Raw genomic sequence first — 24,345 nt, forward strand, 5'->3', positions numbered from 1 at the left:
TTTTAGACCACATAGTAAACTATGACGATTATGTCGCATTTTGGACAACATACTAAACTATGACGTTTTTGTCACATTTTGCATGACATACTAAACTATGACATTTTTGTCATTTTTTTGGCGACAAACTAAACTATGACATTTTTGTCATTTTTTTGGCGACAAACTAAACTATGACATTTTTGTCATTTTTTTGGTGACAAACTAAACTATGACGTTTTTGTCACATTTTGGACAACATACTAAACTATGACATTTTCGTCACATTTTGCATGACATACTAAACTATGACGTTTTTGTCACATTTTGGACGACTCACTAAACTATGACGTTTTTGTCACATTTTGCATGACATACTAAACTATGACGTTTTTGTCACATTTTGGACGACTCACTAAACTATGACGTTTTTGTCATTTTTGGACGACACACTAAACTATGACGTTTTTGTCACATTTTGCATGACATACTAAACTATGACGTTTTTGTCACATTTTGGACGACACACTAAACTGTGACGTTTTTTCTCTCATTTTGGACAACACACTAAACTATGACGTTTCAGTTACATTTTGGACAACATACCAAACTATGACTCAGAGACCACAGACCTCTGCCAAGGATATTGACATTCCCATGGAACATTGTATTCACATACATTTATGTACAATTTAGAAATTGAAGTATTGTATTGTATTTTCATGGAAACATAAGACATATTTTCATGAACAATTTTATTGCATTCTAAAATCAACAGGGAGAGAGGAAAACAGGAAACCCATGCAGTAAATGATCATGAGCTGGAATTTGATCTGCATCTCTGACACAGTTCTGTTTACAAAGCACCTTCTTAACCAGTTGAGCTATCTGGACACCTTGCTCCAATTTGTTGGACGACATACTAACCTATGATGTTTTTGTCATCTTTTGGACCACGTACTAAACCACATACTAAAAAATTCAAAGTGATCCAGAATCCAGGATCCTTTCCTGATTGCCACCAAAATTAAATCAGCTCTTCCTCTTACAATAGTCTACATCCCCTGAAAATTTCATCTGAATCTGCCCAGGCGTTTTTGAGTTATCTTGCTAACAAACAGACAGACAGACGGACAGATGGACATACAAACGCTGGGTGTCACATAAACTCCTTGGCAGAGGTAATGATGATGTTTTGGTCACATTTTGGTTGACATACTAAAGTATTAGTTTTTTGTGACATTTTGGACGGCATACTAAACTATTGCCTTTTTTCCATATTTTGCACGCCATCCTAAACTATGATGTTTTAGTCACATTTTGGACAACATACTAAACTAGAAAAGCACTCAGAGAGTGCAGACCTCTGCCAAGGATAGAGAGGAAAACAGGAAACCCATGCAGTAAAGGATCATGAGCTGGAATCAAACCTGTATTTCTGATACAGGTCTGTTTATAAATCACCTTCTTAACCAGTTGAGCTATCTGTACACCTTGTTCCAATTTGTTGGACGACATACTAACCTATGATGTTTTTTTGTCATCTTTTGGACCACGTACTTAAACATACTAAAAAATTCAAAGTGATCCAGAACCCAGGATCCTTTCCGGATTGCCACCAAAATTAAATCAGCTCTTCCTCTTACCATAGTCTACATCCCCTCAAAATTTCATCTGAATCTGCCCAGGCGTTTTTGAGTTATCTTGCTAACAGACAGACAGACAGATGGACAGATGGACACACAAACGCCGGGTGTCACATAACCTCCTTGGCAGAAGTAACTATGGAATTTGTAAAGACATGATCACAATGAACATAAAAAATATAACTTTTTTTTAAACTTTTAATAAAAATGTATACAATATATGTCCCATGGACTTAAAATGTCCCTCAGTTATAGATTGACCCTTCTTTCTTTAAATTGAAAATGTTGGTTCTTCCACCAAAGTACTTTGTTTCTCCTTTTTAAACAGAAAACTTTTTAGACAGCTTTGAAGTTAGAAAATCTCTCATGATCTGACCAAAACCTCCAAACATGTGAGCTGACATTTAAAAAAAGGTTTTCCTCTGCAGGGATTCCTCAAAGACATTTAGCTGCTTGAACTGTGGCCTGTTTTCATTTGGCAAAGCAAATGTCCGAGCCTCTCTCTGACTTTTAGCAGTTGGCAGATAAAACGTGGATTCTCTGTGCTGCTGACTCAAGACTTTGATAGCAAATTTCAACACTGATGTTGTTCAGATTTAAAAGCAGCCAGTTTAAGACTAAACACTCGTACCGTTCATATCTGAGTGCAAAGTGTCTGTGCTTATTATCTGAGAGAGGAAGGTCATCGTTGCTCAGTGAGTCACCAGGATGTAGAGACTTTTTATTTGAGCTTTGTGTCTCTGTTTTGACTTCAGATATTGTTATGACTTTATGATTCACAGAAAAGACCTTTTTTTCTATCTCTTGGTGTCTGGGTCTGTGAAACTTGAGATGATGAAGTTCAACATCTGCAGGATAATCCTCCAAACCTCTGACTTTGTGTTTTGACTGTGTTCCCCTGCTGTCTGAGGTGTGTGTGAAAGCAGAGGTTGTGGAAATGGCATTTGAACACACACAGATTTTGACACGCTTCATCTCAGGACATCTGTTCAAAGGGTTTAATATATGCCATTTTGTTCTATCTGGGTCATTGTGAAAAGAAAAGAGAACCAAATGCAGCAAAGCTTTAAAAACAACTCTTTTTATTTTTTACATCAAACAACTTGGTAAAAATGAACACTTACTGTGCCAAAGTGTAAACCAGTTTCAGAATGGTATTATAAAAAATAAGACTATATAGGGATTATTATGATGCCATACAACGAATACATAACCTCCATCACCCATGTTTATGCTGGAGTATTTAGAATCCCTGAGTCTGCAGAAGTGAATTTTCTTTTTGAATTGATTAATCCACCACCTTCCATGAACACTAAACCAGTGACTCCCACACAGGCATGCTGTCTGAGTCCTGACTGTGCAGAGAACTTAAACCAGTGTCTGAGTCGTCGTCGTTCACACTGTGAGCCTTTGACAGTCCTCTGGCCTGCTCCACCCACCCACCTCTCCTCTCCAAAGTGCTCATCATCCCCATCTTATCGCCTGCCTCCTCTTTGCATCCCTCCTCCCCGCCCGTCCCTTCCTCCATGTCCAAAGTGTTGACTTTCTCCTGCAAATCCCTGATCTCCTTCTCTCTCGCCCCGCAAATCTGCTGGGTCAGCTCTAAATCGCTCCTAATAGCCTCTAAATCCGTGTTGAGGCGCAGACCGATGTATGAACTCGCATCTAGCTGCGTTTTGATCCGCTCTTCTTCCAAAAGCAGCTCATTTTGGGATGCTGTCTCTGCCTCCTGGTTGGGCAGGGCCGCTGAGGCCTCCGAGTCTTTGCCCTGCAGCTCTTTTTTCCTGCGCTGCATCCAGCGGTGGTTCAGCTCCTCCTGGATCTGCACCGTGATCATGTCTATCAGGGCCTCCTGCTCCCTCAGCTCCTCCTGTAGTTGAACCATCTCCCCACACTGCCGGACATGCTCCTCTAGCTTGGCTAAAGTCTCGGGTGAACACAGCTGCGGTCCCTCTTGGCTGGAAGCTGCAGCTGCGTCCACCAGATATGTGTTCTGCACATAGTTGACCCCGTGCATTTTAATTCTGTCAAAGTGCACCTTTGACTCGCACCTCTCGATCTCTGAGTCGAGCTCTTTAATCCTCTGGATCTGCTGGCGGATCGTGTGATCCTGAGAAACCACGAGATGGACCAAAGTTTCCATCTTCTCCGCGCAGGACGCGTCTCTGTGCGCCGCCTGCGCCCTCTTTCTGTTAATCTTCTCCAACTTTCGGAAAGCTTTCCTGACGACCCTGCGCTGTTTCTCCGGTGAGATGCCGCCCATGGCAGACCGTGCGGTGCCTTTGGTGACACAGGGGCTTTGTTTGCTGAGCACCACACGCGCCTCTGCGCTCCGGGCTCCGTGGTTCGCCAGAGACGCTTCGCTCTTCACCAACACGAACTTCACGTTTTTCTTCTCCTCTCCCCAAGCGACCCAAAGCCGTAAGAGCTTGGTTTTGTTTGGTAAAATCCTCTCGAAGCCTCTCCATTTCTCCACGATGCAGTAGGACTGCGCCGTGGAGAGGCCGTGCTGAGAGTTTCGGTCCTCCAGAAGCACTTTGACAACATCAGCGCAGGTTGTGCGCTTCGACAAGCCCAGGACCAGCTTTTCTTCTCGGCAAACCCACACTGAGATCTTATTCTCTTCAGACTCCATCGCAGATTTCTGCTAAACAGTACTTCTTGTAAATAAAATTAGTAAAAAGTCATGATATAAACAGATTTATATCCGCATGTGTGGAGAAGAAACGCGCAGCTGTGTCCCTGCTCATCTCCAGTGTGGTCATGCGCGCTGCGTCCCAGATGCGTCTAAGCTGCAGCTGGAGGCTCCATGTGTCCTCTGGTGCACTGAGGCCAAGTCAGGGAACACTCAGTGCGTCTTTTTGAACGCCTCTGCTCTGATCACGTGACCGCCAGGACTCCATATTGTGATGTTTGTGGAGCCCTGATGACTTCAGGATTGATCACCAGCTTCTGTTTTCTGTGACATCCATAGAAGTTTATTGTGTTTCGAGGCTCATTGCATCCGTGGTTATGCGTAAGAAAGTCTTGGATTAAAAATATTCTAATATATCTGAGTAGTATTGCTTCAAATGGCAGCAGAATATACATGAGGAGAAAATATAAAAATATAAAATAAGTAGCTTCAACCAATGTTGCAAAGTATTTTATAAAGGAGAAGCAAATCAATACCACAGTTAAATGTAATAAAGCATAATAAATGCCATTGAATAATATAGAGAAAAATAAGTTAAAATCATTACAGTGAACTAAACATAGAGGAGCTGGAAACATAAAACCTCAGGCTCAGAATAGTTTCTGGCTTTTAAAGTTTTTTAGAAGTAATTTACCATTGACTATATGCACAGTGCATCTGTGCTTTATCTGACCACTTATCTGGAATCTAACAGCAGGATTTCATAGTATTTTTCTCCAGATTCCTCTTCATTCTCCTCAAGTTCAAAACATGACGTCATATAGCTTAACACAGATCATGTAGCTTTCTCTCATTCTGATTTTTTCAGATCAAATTTAGTTTTTGTAAATGTCAATTTGCCACTTCCTCAGAGCAGAGAGAGTATTTCCAACCAGCGACTACTTCTGGATCTACTCAGGTTCTTATTAGATGCAGGCACATGTTATTCTGTAAACTGTGTGATAGAAAGACAAATAAGCACAATCTAAGAGTTCAGTTCTGTCTTCCCCTTTGACTGCGTTATACTTTGGGCTTGGAAATCTGAATATTCAGGGTCAGTTTTGTTGATATGAGTGAGAGGCCACAGATGAGTGTAAATGAATCTTCTGCTTTGATTACAAACCAAGAGGACAAACTGTTCTTTTCTTTAACCTTCAAGAAATGTCAGAAAGGCAGCGTTTATCTCTGGCTTTGTTGTGCTGTCAGTGCTTCACACCGGTGGTTTGTTAATACAAAACGCTTTGTAATGAACTAATTTTACCTAAATTTGTTGTATGAGAGATGTGATAGTTTGTATCTAGTTGTTGGTGGAGCCCCTTTTTAACCACATCACATCACAGAGCTACAGGAAATTAGAAAGCACTCATGGCTAGGATCACTCATACCTCCGATGACGTGCATTGTCTAAATTTGTTATTTCATTTTAATGATATTTTCTCAGTGTAGACATTGACAGACAGTCATGCAGACATTTGGAAAATACTTCAAATATGTGACTGTTTTAGCTTCAAACAAGAAAAAATTACAAAATTAGTGAAGTCAAACTCATGATCCTTGAATTCTGGCCAATAAAAGGCATCATGTTCATGTTGTGCCACGAAAAGGTAAGATATGTGGCTCACCTATAGGTATATATGCAAGAAAGATGGCTTTGAAATTAAAGTTTGAGGTGGTTCTGAACATATAAAGGGGTTTATAAATGACCACATGGTGGTGCTCAACACTTCTTAGCTGCTCAGTTTTTTTCTTGGCCCATTCTCTCTGTTTAGCAGTTTATCAGACACCCTGCAGGAAGACTTCTGGTTTTCACCACAAGCATTTTGTGGACTCTACCTCACCCAGATGAAACTGTCTCAGTTTTGAATCTGTGTGAAATCCGATTAGAACAGAACTTTTACCACAAAAATCAAAACCAAGAGAATCTGCTGATTTCATCCCCAGAGCCAACGACAGCTGTTTGAGGACTATGTGCAAACTAAAGAGGAAAACTGCACTAATACTTCCAATTTTAGTCACTAAAACACAAATCCAGAAATATCTGTATTTCAGATAAGTCAATTGTTGTCACTAGTTGTGCATTTTGGAAAATATTTTGACTACCAAAAGTTTCTGCTCTAATACTAAATATGATTGCACAACATGTGTATTCAATATGCACTTTTATTTGGTCGTGAAATGTAATGCAGACATATTCACACTAGTAAAACATGGTAGCTATGACATAAAAGTGAATCATGTCACGATGGCACAAAAGAATAATGAAAGAAACTCACCAAATATGTGTATTCCACATATTTCCCCTTTGGTTTGGGATGCAGTGTAGTGGAATGACAGCTTGGTAAATGGAGTGCTCTGAATGGTGGAACCCCATGGCACCAACAGCTATCTATGCTACTTTTATTCCACATTGTTGATGTTATCACAAAGGTGACGATTTTATTATTGAGGTCATAGCAAGTGGTTGCTAAATGTCCTGGACTGCATTACTTTTAAAAGTATTTCAAATATTTGGCCCTCTTCTTGTATGTTAATGGGGTGGACAAAATATTAGAAATACTTAAGTCCAGTACACCATCGCCAACGCATTAATAGCAAATATGAAATGGAAGAATCTCATTTTGATGTCAGCAATAACTGAAAGTGTAGAATTTATAGTGGAGCTGCTGTATTAGATTGTATGTAAAGTTGCCCGTGAGTGGAGTTTATTGGTACTTCAACTTAATAAGGAAACCATGATGCCTTTAATTAAACAACATCTCCCTCTAGTGACTAGTTCTGCTACTACAGTGATATATGATCAATTATGTTCCCTCACCTGTGAAACGGGGAGTTAAAAATACAGCTCCATCTACTGTTGATCTGAGGCTTTTACAGCCAAAAAGTTTAAAATACAGCAGGAAATTACTTGAGTGACAACCAAAAGGAGGCAATATTTTTCGGATTTATTTAACTTCAATATTGCATACATACAAAGTATCTAGAAAGCTACAAAATATCTACTATAGTCAAGAAGGCATCATAATGTTACGGAGCAAAGACAAGACCATATGCAGAACACAGAAACATAGCAGAGCTTCTTTTCTCTCCTTTGCTCCAACTCTTTACTGTCATGGATATGAAAAGATATCACACATGGGTACCAAGAAAAGCTAAGATATAATTTTATACAAAGCACCTTTTTACAAAATAAAAGAGAAAAGAAAGAAAGAAAAATCTGCACACAAAACCCAAATGTGTGAATGACAGCTATGTGGAGCTATGTCAAGAATCACTTTAAAGCCGCCATCTGAAATGGTCATAAACAGAAAGGTACCAGTACCTACTCTTCATAAAATTACAAATAAGAGCTAAACTGCTGATATGTTCATAGCATGATTCCTCGACTTAGCCGTTTCTCTGCGTGCGTTTGTTTTTCTATTCAAATGGTCCACCAGACATTCGAGCCATCAAAAGCGTCAGTCCTGCTGTTTTTTTTTGTGTTAAAATGTCTAAATGTACCAGCAGTGCAGCAGTAACATCATTACCATCTTATTGGGCTTGTAATATACAGACAATGTCATCACACAACCAAGTAATACAGGTACGATAAGAAAACAGGAACATCTCACTATGTAATCAATAAATGTGAACAGATACACAAGGTAAACATAAGAAAAAAAACCCTATTACAACTCCACGGTGTCCACAGGACTGTGGCAAAATACTGAATGATTGAACTTTATCTGCATCCACCAGAGACCTTGTCTGCAATTTATTTAGAGTGTCTTTGATTAAAATACTTCACATGATTCTAATTCTTTCGAAGAAACAGTAGATATTTGAGTAATTATGGTCCTTAAAGTGGAAGTATTAGCCTCGATGCCCTCGTCCACGCTCACAGAATTAATTTAGTTTCTCAAACAGATTTTGGAAGCAATTCCAGATTTAACCACATAAATTGATTTTAGAGTTTGTACTGAAGAATTACTATTAAATAAACTTTCTTTTGCAAGTGTTCAATGAATGATAAAAGCTTGTGTCAGTCCCTGCTTCGTCAACATGAGAGCTGCGTTATTAAAAGTAACATTGTTAAAGTCTGGTTTCTGCGGTTTTGATCACATGGGAAGAGGAAATCACAATGTTTCCAAAAACTTATTTTTAAAAAACACTTGAACCTGCAAGTGCATGAAGCAGACAGCTTCAGTGTTTTTGAGTTGACCTCCTGTATGCAGTCAGCGGCTGTACGGTATCACACCCCGTCTTTTAAAGTCTTTGACCTCAAGCAAAGAAATAGTTTTTCTTCAAATACATAATTTGCAAAATCAATTTACACTGTAATAAAAATGAATATATCTTTTATTTATTTAACCAGTAACTATCTTTCCCCCTGCTGTCATTACAGCCCTTTGAAAGGCAATGTGGTGATTGGTTTCACTCATGTCTCGCTTTATTTGGTCTAGCAACATTTAATTTTAAATTTCTGTTTGATCTTTTTGAAACTGGAATTTTTAAACCAAAGGCACTTTTTTTGCTACCATGCAGGACATGACAAAAGATTGACTGTATCTCTGTATTTTTTTTTTGGTCTTCTGCAACAGGAAAGGCAGTCAGTCTGTGTTTATAGTACACTCTTAGAAAAAGACTGATATTTTAGGAACATATTACAGCGTTGGAGAAAAAAAATAACCTGTTCCCGAGCTTGAATTTGCAAACTTAATTTAACATAAGTGTACTGCCTGTCAACAACATCAACAGAAACTGTAATTCTTGGAGTGTACCAATTTGAGGAAACATAATTTCTCAGATGAGAAGATATACCAAGTAATACATGGGTAAGTTATTTTTGCCTGTTTCATCCACAAAACTGATTTTAGACTTAAAACAAAGCGAAGGGTAATGTTAGAGTATATTCTAAGGCACTGTACACTTACACTTTGGCAGATTGTATTGTGATTTTTTTTTGTTTTTACACAATGCAAACACATAAAGAGTCTTCCCACACAGAGATCACAGTTTTAGTGGCATCTTTTGGACTTGACATACAGCTTCAATATGCTTAAGGCTCGGGATCGGTGCAGGGCACAGAAACATGTGAACGTAGCGTGACCATGAAGGCAGCAACACTCTGGCTTGGAGTTATTACACCGCGATCCCAGAGGGGAAAGATATTCCGAGTCTTTCAGAGGGGGGCAAAGCCACGGCATGCTGAACAGGCACGCCGTCTCCGAGAGATTTGTAGTGTCACAATAATTTCAAACGTTCTAAAACCACAGATCTAACAGAACAAAAGTAAGCATCACTAAGGCAAGCACAGGAAGGGGAACAAAGTGCTTTTGGACCAGATGAGAGTCCAATTGGAGTAATTTTAGCAGTACTTTCACCTGTCTAAAACCGAAAAATTCTCTTGTCACTTGTTTGCAGCACAGAAATGCTTAGCAGGCGGTAAGACTTCCTACATTTATGGAGCAGATGCAGGAAAAAAAAACATTTGTAGTATTTTCACAGTGCATTCATTCTGTTGTTGGTGTCTAAGACTTGGAGTGCTTCAAACTGGGATAAATGAACTACTGAAAGCTGAGTTTTGTTTTTTTAAGAAATAGCAGTTCTGCAATATTCACAACAATTTGCTTTCGGCTAATATATACACATATACATATATATGTATATATATGTGTAGTGTCGTTAGTTTTGTTTCTTTGGAAAGTCTATTGGCTGTGGGTGTGTGTCTGTATATCTACAGTATGTACGCTCACAAATTATGAAGTACAGACATACAAAACACCCTCAAAACATATTACACAGACCACATCAGGCCACTGACAGAAAAGGCCCGAATCTTTTTTTTTTTAAGTCTACATAACAAAGCAGAAGAAGACAGCACACATATTTCCATTTATCAAATGAATCTAGTAAATTCTTTAAGAACGGCCACATTTATACCCAACGGAGACCAACTCAACGTATTTAAAATGAGAATTCCCATATTTAAACATAAAAACAACTGTACCGCAATTCACAGCTGCAGTCAAATAACAAACACTTATATTAAAACAGATTTATAACAACTGACTTCACCCGATATCTTGACCAAAGAGCATTGCAGGTATGACTTTCTTGTAGAGGCACTGCCACTTGTTTTGAGGTTGGTAAGTCTATTAAAAGAAGAGGGGAAGGGGTGGGTGGGTGGGGGGGTCTGGAGCTGATCATTCCTTTACCAGTCTGTAGATGTGATGCTGGGCGCCGTGCTCACTGTTCGAAACTTCAAACACGCACGCCATACATAGCAACGTCTCCTGGGTGTCCCTATTCGTCACCACCTGGAAGAGAAAAACACGGTCACTTTCTAGCAGTGCAGCGCTGTGTCCTCTGTCTGGCACATTTCTGTTTTCTAAATCTCAATCACGTGAGTGCACAAGCCTCGTTTCCACTCCTGCTGTTAGCCATGAATGGATGCATAAATGTGCTAATTATTCGTTTACATACTAGAGCATCCGTGTCATTAATGTCATACGTGTTAATCATCATTATTAAACAGTACGAGGAAAATCAATTACAATTTTGGTGCCGTTATTCAAACGGGCTTTACGCAGAGCCTCACGATAGAAGATAAATGAAAAGATCATAAATTAAAAAACACAATTGTGCCTTGAATATGAATGAGAATGCTTGAATTGATCACGGGAATGATAAATGGAAATATGCTATAGAATACAAGAACAAACACTGTGTGAAAATGGCTAAGGAACTATGTTTAACTATCGGGGCTCCATTTCCACCTCATAATATTTAAAACTGTGTGCACGCCTGGACTGAAAGATTGTGTGGACTGTCAAGTGTCAGCACATGTTTGGTTTTTATCATTACCACATTCTCAGGTAAACAAAGTCTGCATGTCTTCTGTGCGTAACCTTAGTTTAGTTCCCAGTATTGACTGTTCTTAGAAGGTAAAGGTCTTACTTAGCCCTCTGAACCACGAGCACTTTCTGCCCCTTTTCTGCTCCTGTCACCCACTCACAGTGGGTTTATTTTCCACTAGAAATATAAACTCTATGGAATGCAGCACAACCACGGCTAGAAACAAAACTCAAAGATGTCTTTTGTGTGATATATATAAAGCTACAATACCATAAGTCATAAAAAGAGGAGAAAAAACAAAATTGTCTATTTTTCTTACATTTTACAAACCTGGATCCAACATTTGCAATCTTTTTCCAAGTGCCCCAAGGTGTTATCAATACTGGAAAAAAATACGCAGCTCCACATGTAATTGATATTTTATTATTTAAATTAGTTTTCCACATTTTGTCTCCTATCTGCTCTGTGATTTTCTCATGTTGGTCACAGCTGAGTCACTGACGGCTTCAGGGTTGCATCAAGGAGCAAATAAATTGTTTTTTTTTGTTTTTTTTATTTATCTGTTTGTTCTGGATTTTTTTTAAATGACACAAACAGAATAAAGTTATTTTGCTGAAATATTTGATTATAAGTTTGAATTTGGATAAAGTTCCTGAAGGTTAAGAGCGAGCTGCCTTACTTTATGAAATTATTTTAAAAATTTGGAAGTTGAATAATTTAGCTGCTGTATAAGCCAATGAGTACAAATGAGCAGCAAATCCAACGTTTTGTGAAGATTTGCGTCTTAGCAAATATCACGGCCATTTATCATGAACAAGCTTGTGACAAACAACATACCTACTAGGGATGTCAGAGAATATTGGCCCACTGGTATTATCAGCCCGATATTGGCATAAAAATGTAATTTCAGTCAATATCGTTATCGTTTTTTTGTTTGTTTGTTTTTTGCCTATCATGAAAACCGAGAAAACAACGCCTGGATTTTGTCAGCATTTACCGGCACGGAAATGATCAAAGTGCATCGTGAAGCGTGTAAACAAGTCGTGTGGCTGCAGTAACAAGCTCGCTGTTGCTGAACAACAATATGTCTGCGGTTTGGAATTATTTCCAAGTTCACATATATCGGTACGGTTGACATTGGAATTGGAAATTGAGAGTTGGCATCTTGGTTATTGGCAAAAAAAGCCAATATCAGACATCCCTAATGCCTACCATAAATAAAAATATGAAAACTGCTAACATCAGTAAAGTGTTATTTCTATTCATTAGGAAGTGGAGGAAAACAGTAAGGAAAGCGAAAAATAAATAATTATTAGTTTTGATAAACTCACGAGCATAGCCTTTAACAAGGGGCTGGTAGGTACTTCTTAATCTTTGACCAGTTTTAAAATCATATTAGTTCCTGCTTTCAGGAAACACGTCTTCACCTTAAGAAGAGGAAAAATGGATTTAAAGACCATCAGCCCAGCGATTCTTTAAGGAAATGGCGTTCTCTTTGCTATTTTGCGTGCACACTCCCACGTATGGATCTGTGTCTGTCTTTTTATTTCTTAGTTTCTCAGTGGTGGTGAATGACACTTTAAGACCCCATGTGATGGCTAATAACAGGGGTTCCTGCCCTCTCTTATCCTCCCTTTCCCCTGCAGATAATGAGGCTCCTCACACTGTGTTTCATCCCCTGTGGAATGAGAGGAATGTGAGACCAATGAGAGGAACTCATCTCAAGGCCTTGTCAAACCCCCCCTTTTTTTTGTTTTTTTAAAGCCACCTGGAGCCACCAACACATCCTGACAGCAAGGAGAAGAAGAATGAGAATCCCCGCAGAGGGACGTCGCCCACTCAGGTCAGTCAGGTGATTACCAATAAGATAGTGAAGTTCTCCAGCACACTGTTCATCATATATTTCTCTGGCAGGTGTTTTAGCTTATGGATAAAGTTGATCATGTATTCACACATGGGAGACCGGCTTATCCTGTAGACAAAGCGTCCGTTCTCAAACCGTGCATACTCAGTCTGAGGAGAGAGGGAAAAAAACCCAACATTTTTAAGAAGATAAAAAGCAATGAGCAATTTAGATCTCAGATTGCTCGGATCTCTGTGAAGGGAAAATGAGTTCATACCTCCACTTTCTCGACCACCTGCTTTCCAAAGGAGCAGACCTTTGTTGAACACGTTATAGTCATGTTCTCTGAACTCTCATACTGACTGGTGACTCCGTAGAAAGATCCAGTATCATCCTGAATGTTGCAGTTTAAGTCGGCCTGGGGCAGAGAAGAAGAGCGACAGAACATACATTTGTATTCAGGGTGGTGTTTTTTAAGAAAAATTATATAAAAAAAGTTTATTAAAACTTTGCTTCCTGGAATCAAATACTTCTTAGAATACATGTGGTAAAAGGACACCCAAAAAGTCGTTCATATTTCATACAAGCAAAGTGATCCTTGCAAACGTGCACAGAAAGCCATTTAAGAGGTCATTAACATTTAAGGTACATTAACTGAGGACCTACATTTGGGCATTGCAACCTATATTCAGGAAAGCATAGCAAGTAACAACAAGCTTGAATCTTGGTCTTGGTTTGGGTTACAGCCAACTCATGAAATATTGCTAAGGAACACAAAAAACAAACACTTGGAAAAACTGTCTGCAACAAAGCCATTCTATCATTCTCTTATCTAACCAACAGTCTGACACATAACGTTGCTACGATACAAAATTACAGGTATGGTTTTATGAAGTGGAACATTTTTACCTGTAAAATGTCTGTAATGGAAAAACTGCATATCAGTGACAGTGTTCCTAAAAGACCTGAAGTCTGGCATTTCTGCACAGTAATCTGTTGCTATCACCTGGCTTTAAACATTAATATATCTGTAATTAACTAACATCAGCTGAAATATGGGACTCAGGGGTAAGGTGGTTGTAAGGCAGATAAGGCTCGAGTATGTTTGGCCTTGAAACTGGAAAAGCAACAGAATAAAGGATACTAATAAAACAAAAAAACAATAAAAATGTGTTTGATGAACACTAGTTTCTTACAATGACACACAAAGGGAACAGAAGAGCTGTTGACAGAGGAATAAAGCAAAAGCTAATTGGAATTAAATAATCAAATTCAAGCATAGCATAGATTTGGTGTCTCTTTGTTTAACGTGCTATATTTTTTAAATTCTTAACCTTGAACATGTGCTTAAGGTTCACTGTTTTATTTCCATTTTTAGTCTCTACCAACTGCTGGGTGAATCTCTGGCTTCTTAGCTAATAAATGATCCACTATGGTCACCAGGTGTGTCTGTAAGCTGCATGGTTTTGGCTAAATAAAGCTGTGGGAAGCTACTGATATGGGGGAATATTTTCTTTAGGTTTGACACCAAAACAAACATTGTTTCTAGACTATAACTTGAGGCTACATTATAAAAATAAGAACTGTAGCCTCTTTAGATGTAACCAGCATTACCAAATGTCACTGCGCAGGTATTGTATTATTTCTCATGAGTATAAAACTGTTGATTTCTTTAATACTACCTGGAAAATCAGTATACTGTTAAAATGCTGTCTAAAGTTAGTATGTCGTACAGGACTGAAACACGTCTGTCTGATCACAGAGCTGCTGAGATTATCTGTGTGCATCGCATACCAAATGAGAAGATCTCGGCCACATCTGAATAAGCATGATAATGTGCCCATATTGGAAACAAGACTCTAAAGAGGATTAAATGAAGTTACGTTAAATGACTGATTTACAAGGTTGAACGGGCCTGCTCCTGGAGGGCAGCCTCTCTGTGCCCTGAACATCCTGTTCATTATGGACACAAAAAGAGGAGACATCCTTCTACAACATTTTCCTCCTTCATTAAGCAAAGCAGTTATACATTCATTATTGTGCAGATTCTGTCTTTCATTTGAAATTCAGATTTGCCGGTCACTTCAAAAGGAATTTTTAAGGGACTTGGTCCAAGTGCATACGGTCCTACTTTGTTGGCTGCCGCTAGTTAGCATTTTGCATCAGGGAGAAAATACATGCAATGTTTAAACAGCCATTAGGAGTGCAACCAGGTCACTCCATTGTTTGGAGATATTACACTGAATTAGCGAGTGCTTTGATCAAAAGCTCTCCTGCTATGCAAGTCCAAATATAGCTGAGTGCATTCTGCAAACATTAAGAGAGCAATCTTCTCTGTGTAGACTGATTACACCCAATCACTAAACAGGAACCTGAACACACTGCTACTGAACAGGATTCTGCCATCAAATATTTCACAAAAGGTGACAACGAAATTGAGACTAATACATGTAAAACATAATCAAGCTGCAAAGCAGGAATTCTCTATACTTATAAACGTGGCTGATGAATTAAACTCACCCAGAATTTTATAAGGAAGAAGGAATTCTGGGGGCCTTTTCCGTAGAGCTCCTTCAGTCCTCCTTTCTTTTCTGGGAATTTATCATAAATCTGACGAATGTCCACAGACTCCAGCAGGGCGTCGCTGTAGGAATGATTTGTCTGCCCGATATGTACAAATAGATGCTTGTTGTACTGAAAGAGGGAAACAAATAGTATTAGAAACACATTTGAAATATTTAAAGTTGCATGTATTTCAATTTGAATCATTTGTCTCAGAATAATTTACAAGTCTGATTTTAATTTTAGTGGTAGGGCACATAAAATGATAGAAAAAAAAATCAGTAACAGAATTTACTATCAATATCCAAAAAGTCACCAGTACAGAAGGATTTACTGAAGCAAAATAAGCCAATTCTGACAAATAACCATCATAATAAGCGAGCGGTAGCCAGGATTAGATTGGTAACAGTGCATTCTGATGATGAGAAATAACACTCTGCAACGTTGCTTTTTATTTGTCCGTCAGAATGGTTTTCAGCTACTTTTCAATTTTATGATGTACAAATTAGCCAATAACATTCTGCTCCACTAAAACCAAAAACAACCTGATCCCCTCATTTGTATTAAACAAAGCTGGGAGGCCGCTGCACCCAAATTCTATCAATGTAAGTTGGGATACTACAAATTACAACCAAGATGGATCCATCTCAAGCCTTAAATTAGGAAAAACCACACAGTTAAATAATTCATTTTCTCACAAGCTAATAGGACACGAACTTAATTCAGTCACTGCTCAAATAAAAAGCAATATTTCTGCAACAAAGACAACCAAAATCAGATTAAATTGACAACACAGAATGAAAGGTGAGCGCTTTGTTTAAAATAACATTTACATTAGCTCTGCTTCTGTATCCTTCAGCAGAGAATATTTGGGTTTGGGTTTGCAAAGTGGATAAAAATTGTGGTCTGGGAAACCTCAGAGCTGTGGTGCATAGCCATATGCAGATAAAGAGAAGCAAATCAGGGAATAACATTTTACTTTCAAAGGTTTCTTGGCCTCGCTGTGGCCGTATGAATCGCTGTCATGTGGCGCTGCACTTTGGTTTAAAACTCACAGAGCAGCCTCTCCAGCGTGTCGCCTTCAGGGCAAACGCAACAATTTCAAGCATTAGGCTGCATGTAAGACTAACTGATGTTGTCATGCGATATCAATCCCAATAGCGCACGGGAAAATGTAGACAAACATTCAGCTGCTAAACCAAACAAGAAAGGAGTCGGCTCACACTACGAGTCTGTGATTTGTCTTCCTGAACTTTGCGGTGTAAATATAGATTTCGCATGCCTTTTAAGGAGCTGATTAATATACAGTCATTCATTATTTCTGCAGGTTTTCATGCCGTGTGTCGCTGCAGGCCAGATTTCGCCCCTCTCAGCTTGTTTTGGCCTCCTCTCAGCTGACTCTCTGCCTGGGAAAATGTCCCAGTGTATTCATAGAGGAAAGGATTGGACGATAAGAGGTGGGAATGAACAGAATGAGATAGTGATATTTCATGCTTCGGTATCATGCTCTGCTTACTGAGTCTGGGTCTCTCTGCTGCTCTAGGAAGGCAGAGAACTCTACCAGTCGGAGTTTCGATGTACCGATGGAGCGGCCCTGCCATGCCGGTGCCGTGGGTCCTGGAGCTGCTGTGGGCTCGTAACCTGCAATAACAGCAGAACAATAAAAAGATTTACCCTCACCGTGGGCTGTTTTACAGTACAGAAAGTTCATTTTGAAACACTTACAAATAAAACCAATGTTGCTGATGTTGGCCTGAATATAGTAACTGGTTGCGTAACCCTTAATTTAAAATAAAAATGCTGAATAATTTATAAATTATACACCAAAACAAATGATTTATTCATATACAAAGTCACCAAAATTTTAAGAGCAAATTGTTGGTCTGTGCACTTATAATACTCATGAACAAGTTGGTAAAAAGTACAGAATACAGCCAGAAATGAAGCTTTACGGGATTGTCTGCAGTGTAACTGGTTGTTCTACTTTGGTTTATAATATCTGAGCAAAACGTAAATAAAAACACAGATAAAAACTAGAGTTGCTGAAACTAATCTTGGTCTGACATCTTTGATCCCTCCCTTCTGAAGCAACACCGTAGATAAGGAGCTCGATGAGGGGGAAATGTAGGTTCAAAGTATCAAAACCCACCTGAAACTGCTATCTCTAAGCACACCTCCTTCTACAGGCTCATGCATACTACAGCAAGAAAGCAGCAGTTGTTACTTCTCTTCCTTTAAACTTAGCGCAACAACTAAGGAGGTTCTAAAATGTTTCGAATGAATTGAAAAAGATAAGAAGAGGGACAGAGTGCACTACCGTTAGTTCATTTACTACACTGTACAAGTTGTTGGGCACAGAAGTTTGGGTTAAGATGTACAAAAAGTTGCTTTTCAAAGAGTTGTTTCAAGAATACAAGAGTGATGTTCCATTTTTGAGCATTACATTTTCTGTAGTAAGGTAAATTCTCACTTGAAATGGCTGTTGTGACTGCTGGCTGGATGGGATAGGGTTGCTGGGTGAAAGGCTTAATACTGGAACAGAAAAGGACACGGTCAGGAACAAAATAATTCCATGTAAAAATACAGAATTTCTGCTTGAAGAGACTCTTTTTCATACATAATTTTATTTAAAGGATGATACTTACTCTTGTGAGGATCCTGGTTGTCCAGTCGATATCATACCCTGCCATAACTGCAGAATTAGATGTATAAATACACAACAAAGAACAAACAACAAAGAACATCCAATTCTGAGCAGCTGTTAGCGACAAGATCAACATGGTTCTTAGCTCTGTGTTCAGTGGATGGAGTTATCTTGACTACCACTCCTTTTGATCATGTGCTTATCTGATAGGGGCAGTTGTGCAAAGCTGTGGTGTGTAATGTGATTTGGCCCACGTGTTGGTGCGGTTGGCCCTATTGCTGCCCTGGGTGAAGCTGGACAGGATGGATCAATAGTGGGGTGCCGGGGAGGCTCTTACCCCTGCTCCAGGGAAGGCTGGGCGAGGGATGCCTGGCAGACCGAGCTTGTTGTGAATAGCTGTGGCAGAGACTATCTGAGCCGAGGACATGGAGGCCATGCTCTGGAGGGCTTTGTCCTTCACGGCTTGGTCCTTTAATAGCAGTCACAAAAGGCTTAGCACTCACACAGATGGGAAAGGAGGGGCATATTGCAGAGGTAGCAACAATCGGTCTAAACAACACGCTGAAAGCACTACTGACCTCTCTCACAACAGTAAACAGCAAGCAGGTTAAAAGAAGCAGTATCGGCACCGCTATGCTAAGTGTAGTCTTTTTTTAAGGTATGTGCTAAACAATGGAAACTGAATTCCAATATACCATGGCAAGCACTGGTATGCACTTAAATGAAAGTTTGCCTGTCGACTAATCTATGACTAAAATACTTAATTCATTCTGAAGCATTTTCATTCAGAAGTACTTCTATCAAGGTTGCATTAGTCTGTACGTCAAAACCCATCACATCTACACATCCCAAAGAATTTCTCAAGTGAAACTGAAGGACACAAGTCCCACTTGGTCTTTTACAACTCCAGTGAGTTTCTTTTTATTTAAACTTTTACCAAAACATTTTTAAATTCTTAGGATATATCTAAATTTTTTCTAAACGCCATGACTTAAATTCAACAATTTAAAGATTAAATTGCAGAAATACCACTTAAAAAGTTATAGTGTGGACATAGTCTTTTTGTAAGTAATTGTAAAGTTATTCAAAGTCATAAATACAGCAGCAGAGTGCATACGTGGTCAACCCATACATACTAGCAAACCCATGCAGACTCACAGAAGCTACAGGTAAGCATGCTGGCAGTAGATACTGGTGGAGCAGAGTCAAGCTACGGTATGCTCACAGTGTGACGACACAACAGACACACCAGTAAACGGAGAAACAAAATGTGTAGCAGCTATTGTGTCACTATGGCAGGAGCACAAATGCAAAACTAGCAGCTGAAGGACGCTGCAGGCCCTAATTAAAGCAGACAGCATCACAAATAGAAAATAAATACTCACCATACTTGTAACCTAAATGCAAACAAAAAGGGTTTCAATTAAATTGCTTTATTTATTCAAGTTGGAGCTATGCATGAAAAAACTCGTCATTACAGCTCCAAACATCAATTCATTCAACTTAAATTTGAGAATGTCTAGTCTTCTTAACACCGTACAACATGCACAGATGTGTAATGAACACTTTTTAGGATTAGGACATTAGTATTTACAAATTATCCTTGGTCTCGGTGGTGAAAGTCTTGCTCTCTCTAATTCTCACAATCTGATCAGTGTTCATCACTCGAGAGAAAACAACAGAACAGTAATGTAATGACTATAATTTTACTAAAAGGCCATGGACGAGACCACAAACAGCAGGTTTTGATGCCCCCCAAAATGAAGAGCACACTTGTATTTCTCTTTGCCACTGAACTCTAATTTGCTTTAAATGAGCAAAGACAGGGATTCATACAAAAGCTGTCTATTTTTCTTCAGACAGCCGCCTGTGCCCCTGAAAGACCAGGCATTCATGTGGCTAGCTGCCTGTCTGACTCTGTCTCTCAGCATACATACACAACACACACACACACACACACACACACACACACACACACACACACACACACACACACACACACACACACACACACACACACACACACACACACACACACACACACACACACACACACATGGATTAATGAGGGGTCATTAATTTGTGTTGAATGCTGGGAGTGGAGCAAAGTGTGAAAGTCAAAACGTATAGTCGGCTCCCTAAGAAAAGAAGAAAATAGCACATGGGTGGAGTGTCCTTTGATATACAAGCATTACTTCGTAAAATACCTTAAATTACAGGTCAGTATTATTCAAGATTACTTCTTTCACAATGCTCCTCTCCCATTTTAATCTGCCCTTCTGAAAAGCTTTCTTCAGTGATTTTAACAGATTTCACTATTTCTGAAATAACTGACAAGAACGCTGTGAAATGATGACATCTGAACTGGGAGGAAGGAAAGCGACTGACAGCCATGGCATTGTGTGAGCCTTGAGTTATCAACAGATTGAAGGGAGAACAAGAAAGCAGAGGGGGCATTTCAGAAACAGCCAGCTTCACGGCCATTCTCCGCTCTGAATGTGCACCACCGAGTCTTTGACAGCGGGGAAAAGTTGAGTTACATTGTCGAAGGAGGCAGAGGTGTAATCTCTTCATTTTTAAACACAGACCCCCCTTGCCATGCCCCCCTTTTTTATACGAAGTCTGCTTAGTAAGAGATGTAAGCAGACTGATTTTTTTCGGACCTTCAGCTCTCAGCCACTCAACCACAGCCAATGCCAGCATGCTTCCTGACATGTGCACACTTTGATTTTGGTTTTGCTCAATCATTACAAATACACATAGATTAAAAATAAGAGCCTGACCAGTGTAAGAACAGGGTCGATACATTCGCTGTGGTATGATGAACTGTACTGGTGCATACGTCAGCCAACAATAAACGAGAAATGCAAAATATATTCTTGACCTACAATTTGACTTTGACGAGATTTAATTTTCAGTCATGCTAGCAGCATGGTTCGATCTGTCCACCACTTTGATCCAGATGGAAATATCTCAACAAATTTTTAATAGCCTACTATGAAATTTTGAACAGACATAATCAAAGCTGAATCCTACTGACTTTATTTAGAGTCATAGTCAGCTTTAATTTTTCAGTTTAAAGTAAAATATCCAAATAACTATCGAATTTGAATGTGATGAAATATGATACAAACATTAATGATGCACTCACTATCAGTCTAATGTCCCCATCTCACTGGAGTTCTAGTTTCTTCAGTACTTTGTTTCTATGTCCAAATACCTACAAAATCACATCAACCTCAACTGTACTTTCTGCTAATTAGCAAATGTTAGCATGCTAACAGGCTAAACTGAGATAGTGATTGTCATTGCGTGTGTGATAGCATGCTAATGTTAGCATTTAGCTTAAAGCACAGCCGCTAGCATGACTATAGAGCCTTATCTTGTTTAGCTGAAAAATGTCAAGCTATGCCCATACCGTACCTTGGTCAAAGTTTTTTTTTTTTTTTTTTAAATAAGAGTTGCAACATTTTTTTTGCATTTATGCATTTTATGGATATTTGCCAATATACCAGCTTTTTATTCAAAATGTTGTATTGGTCAGGCTCTTGTAAAAATAAATTAATCTATGTGATAATTGATATTAACTGAAATGAAAAGCATATTTTTAATTCTTTACAAAAGGTCTTGAGTATGATGTGCAGCTGCTGACAAAGCAAAGTAATGAAAAGTGAATGAACGCAGATGTAGACAGAACAGTGACAGCATGTCAGTTTGGACGAGAGAAGACCGAGAAGGAGAAGGGAGGTTAGAAAACACAGTACAGTCAGCAGATGATTTGGGTTTGAGGGAATCAGAGCAACAAGCATTCACTCTGTCACCACAGGAAACAGGAAGTTAAGACGCACAGCAACCAACAAGCCCAAAAGCAGAAAAGCGCATACCTTTAGCTTGGAATGAAACTCACGAGATTTCCTTCTGGCAAGAACCTGAATGTGACTAGACACCTGCGGGGTAGGGGAGGGGAGGAAAACAAAGGAAGAGCCTGTAACCATGGCAATGAAAAGCCCCCTGCAACTGGGCAAAGCCAGACGTACCTTAATGGCAGCTTGGATTTCTCGAACTTTCTTTCTTGCTAAGACCTGTATGTGACTAGACACCTCCATTAAAAAAGAGAAAAGGGAAAATAAAAAACAGGAAAATCCAAAAAAAAAAAAAGAAAGTACAAAGTGGATTACACATTTCTTTGTTTAAAAACACTTCAGGGAGATAAGGTGCATAACAGAAGCATCTCCAAACCGCTCACCAAGCTAACAGCCAATAAAGCGTTATGCTGTGTGTTGTCGTCACTTAAGTGAACTGATTAAGGAGGATGCAGGCCCCTTTAGCACACATTAAGAGCACACAGATGTGATCTGCTGTGTGCTGAATGAAAATTGGCTTGTCTAGAATCCTTACGGGAGCTGAGCAAGGCATTTCGCCGGCCAAGTTTACCTCTGATGGTTATACAGTTAAAAATTATTTTATATTCTCAGATGAAACATTCAGCAGTTAGAAAGAGGAGTAATGTGTGTTGATGACAGCTTTGAGAGACGGATTTACATTCTCCTCTGGCACTATTCACGTTAAACACACCCAAGGTGAGTGCTCTACACAGGAATTCAGTGATTTAACAGAAGCATCATTGAGTGGTCTCTCTGCAGCAAAATATTTACATTATTCGAAATGCATGAATGCCAAACATCCTTAGAGAGGATTTAATTTAAATCCAATTAATTTACCCTGAAATGAATAACTGTTGCGGCTCCAATTCAGCTTGTTTTGTCCACATGTATTGAGCTTGCTATCATAGAAGAAAAACAAGAAGCTTGAACTAGTGAATTAAAGATCAAAATTGCTGTTATTTGGTCTCAATTACCTAATCAGTTAATCAGTTACACACAGTACATGACAACCAACAACAGGAACAGATGTGTTAGTCTGTGTAGCCGCGGGTGAAGAACTCTCTCTCTCTCTGTTTGATTCTGTGCTGACAAAAAAAGAGTCACAGAGAGGCAAACCACACGGCCTTTCTGCTCCAGACTGATCAATTCACACACGGTGATCGAATGTCACTGTAGACACTGGCTTGTTTATCACTGTCATTCAAGTCAGTGGTCATACAGGGAATTTCCCGTTTAGAGGGAAGATCAGTGGACATCACAGTGTTACTGAAGCACCATAAGAGCTTTTCAATATCTGGTCATCTGAACACAAAAAAATGACTGTATCCTTTCATTTATTCTTGCACAGCATTTCTTATGTGTCATACATACCAAGTAAAGATTCAGTGCCTTGAATTCTGCATTATCACGTTACATTTGTGTGACATAATACAGCACAGTTTGATTCTGAAACCTGAGCTCTACTCTGCATTACTCTTCAACGGACGGTACCAATGTATTAAGGCTTTCACCTTCCTATTAATGAAGGCTACCACTCTGGCCAAGTGCACAACCACAATGATTTAGTCATAAAGAACACGGTTTCTCTGTTAAGCTACAGTGGTAGGACTTCACATGAAAGCAATGCTCTTATATTTACTGTATGCAGCTTCTTTATTGTAGAAAAGGCTGCATTTTAAATAAAAGGCTGACATATTGTACGTAAAAGCATTTCAAATTAAAGAACTGCTTTTCTCTCTCTCTCTCTGTGCACAAACTTACTAAAACTACACTTCCATGGGTCCTTATAAGTGCAAGAAGGAGTGACAATTTTGGGAATGTCATAATCAAGGGCAGCACAGCAGTGACAGGGGACTTGTCAGCCTCTGAAGTCCCCTCGACAGCTTAGGATTGTCATATTCTCTGTCTTGCTTTGTTTCTCCCAAACTGAAACAAAGGCAGCAGTCTACATTCAAATCTGACAGCTTTCTGACACTCATGCAACAGAGACGTCTCCTCTCTTGTCTCACCTGCTTCCGGGTCCTCGTCTTCCCTGTCCGAAGCTTTATGTATCTGGCTATCAGCTCATTTCGACCTGTGGGAATAGGAAAATGAAGAAAAATATATTCAATAAAAATGAACAAAAATATATAAATACAATACCCTTGTAAATACAACCTTTGGACTTCTGGAAAATATACATTTTGAATGACTAAAATCTTGTGTAGCTTTTCTCCTAGTCCTGGAATTGTACACTAGAAAATAAACAAGAGCTCTAACCATATTTTTGAATGCATACT

General features: G+C 39.1%; 2 protein-coding genes across 8 annotated transcripts in view; both read right to left on the reverse strand.

The window, feature by feature from the left end:
* Nucleotides 1–2,690: 2,690 nt before the first annotated feature.
* On the reverse strand, nucleotides 2,691–4,650 carry rassf10b (Ras association domain family member 10b). Its single transcript, XM_022216492.2, has one exon. The coding sequence runs from the start codon at nucleotides 4,258–4,260 to the stop codon at nucleotides 2,938–2,940; it is 1,323 nt and encodes a 440-aa protein (XP_022072184.1). The 5' UTR covers nucleotides 4,261–4,650; the 3' UTR covers nucleotides 2,691–2,937.
* Nucleotides 4,651–7,222: 2,572 nt separating this feature from the next.
* Nucleotides 7,223–24,345, reverse strand: part of tead1b (TEA domain family member 1b) — a 49,807-nt gene continuing 32,684 nt past the window's right edge. For 2 of the 7 annotated variants that reach the window (XM_051939960.1, XM_022216484.2), the window contains exons 4-14: nucleotides 24,076–24,140; nucleotides 22,067–22,282; nucleotides 19,568–19,579; nucleotides 18,520–18,651; nucleotides 18,184–18,230; nucleotides 18,009–18,070; nucleotides 17,055–17,179; nucleotides 15,497–15,670; nucleotides 13,254–13,394; nucleotides 12,994–13,146; nucleotides 7,223–10,595 (exon numbers count right to left, since the gene is read on the reverse strand). In XM_051939960.1, the coding sequence (XP_051795920.1) occupies nucleotides 10,482–10,595; nucleotides 12,994–13,146; nucleotides 13,254–13,394; nucleotides 15,497–15,670; nucleotides 17,055–17,179; nucleotides 18,009–18,070; nucleotides 18,184–18,230; nucleotides 18,520–18,651; nucleotides 19,568–19,579; nucleotides 22,067–22,282; nucleotides 24,076–24,140 (1,241 nt within the window). In that variant the 3' untranslated portion in view covers nucleotides 7,223–10,481. The remainder of the gene's footprint in view (nucleotides 10,596–12,993; nucleotides 13,147–13,253; nucleotides 13,395–15,496; nucleotides 15,671–17,054; nucleotides 17,180–18,008; nucleotides 18,071–18,183; nucleotides 18,231–18,519; nucleotides 18,652–19,567; nucleotides 19,580–22,066; nucleotides 22,283–24,075; nucleotides 24,141–24,345) is intronic. The other 5 variants (XM_022216486.2, XM_022216487.2, XM_022216488.2 and 2 more) reach the window with 5 other exon arrangements.

This window comes from Acanthochromis polyacanthus, chromosome 2 (assembly GCF_021347895.1).
Source record: "Acanthochromis polyacanthus isolate Apoly-LR-REF ecotype Palm Island chromosome 2, KAUST_Apoly_ChrSc, whole genome shotgun sequence".
Taxonomy (NCBI): domain Eukaryota; kingdom Metazoa; phylum Chordata; class Actinopteri; family Pomacentridae; genus Acanthochromis; species Acanthochromis polyacanthus.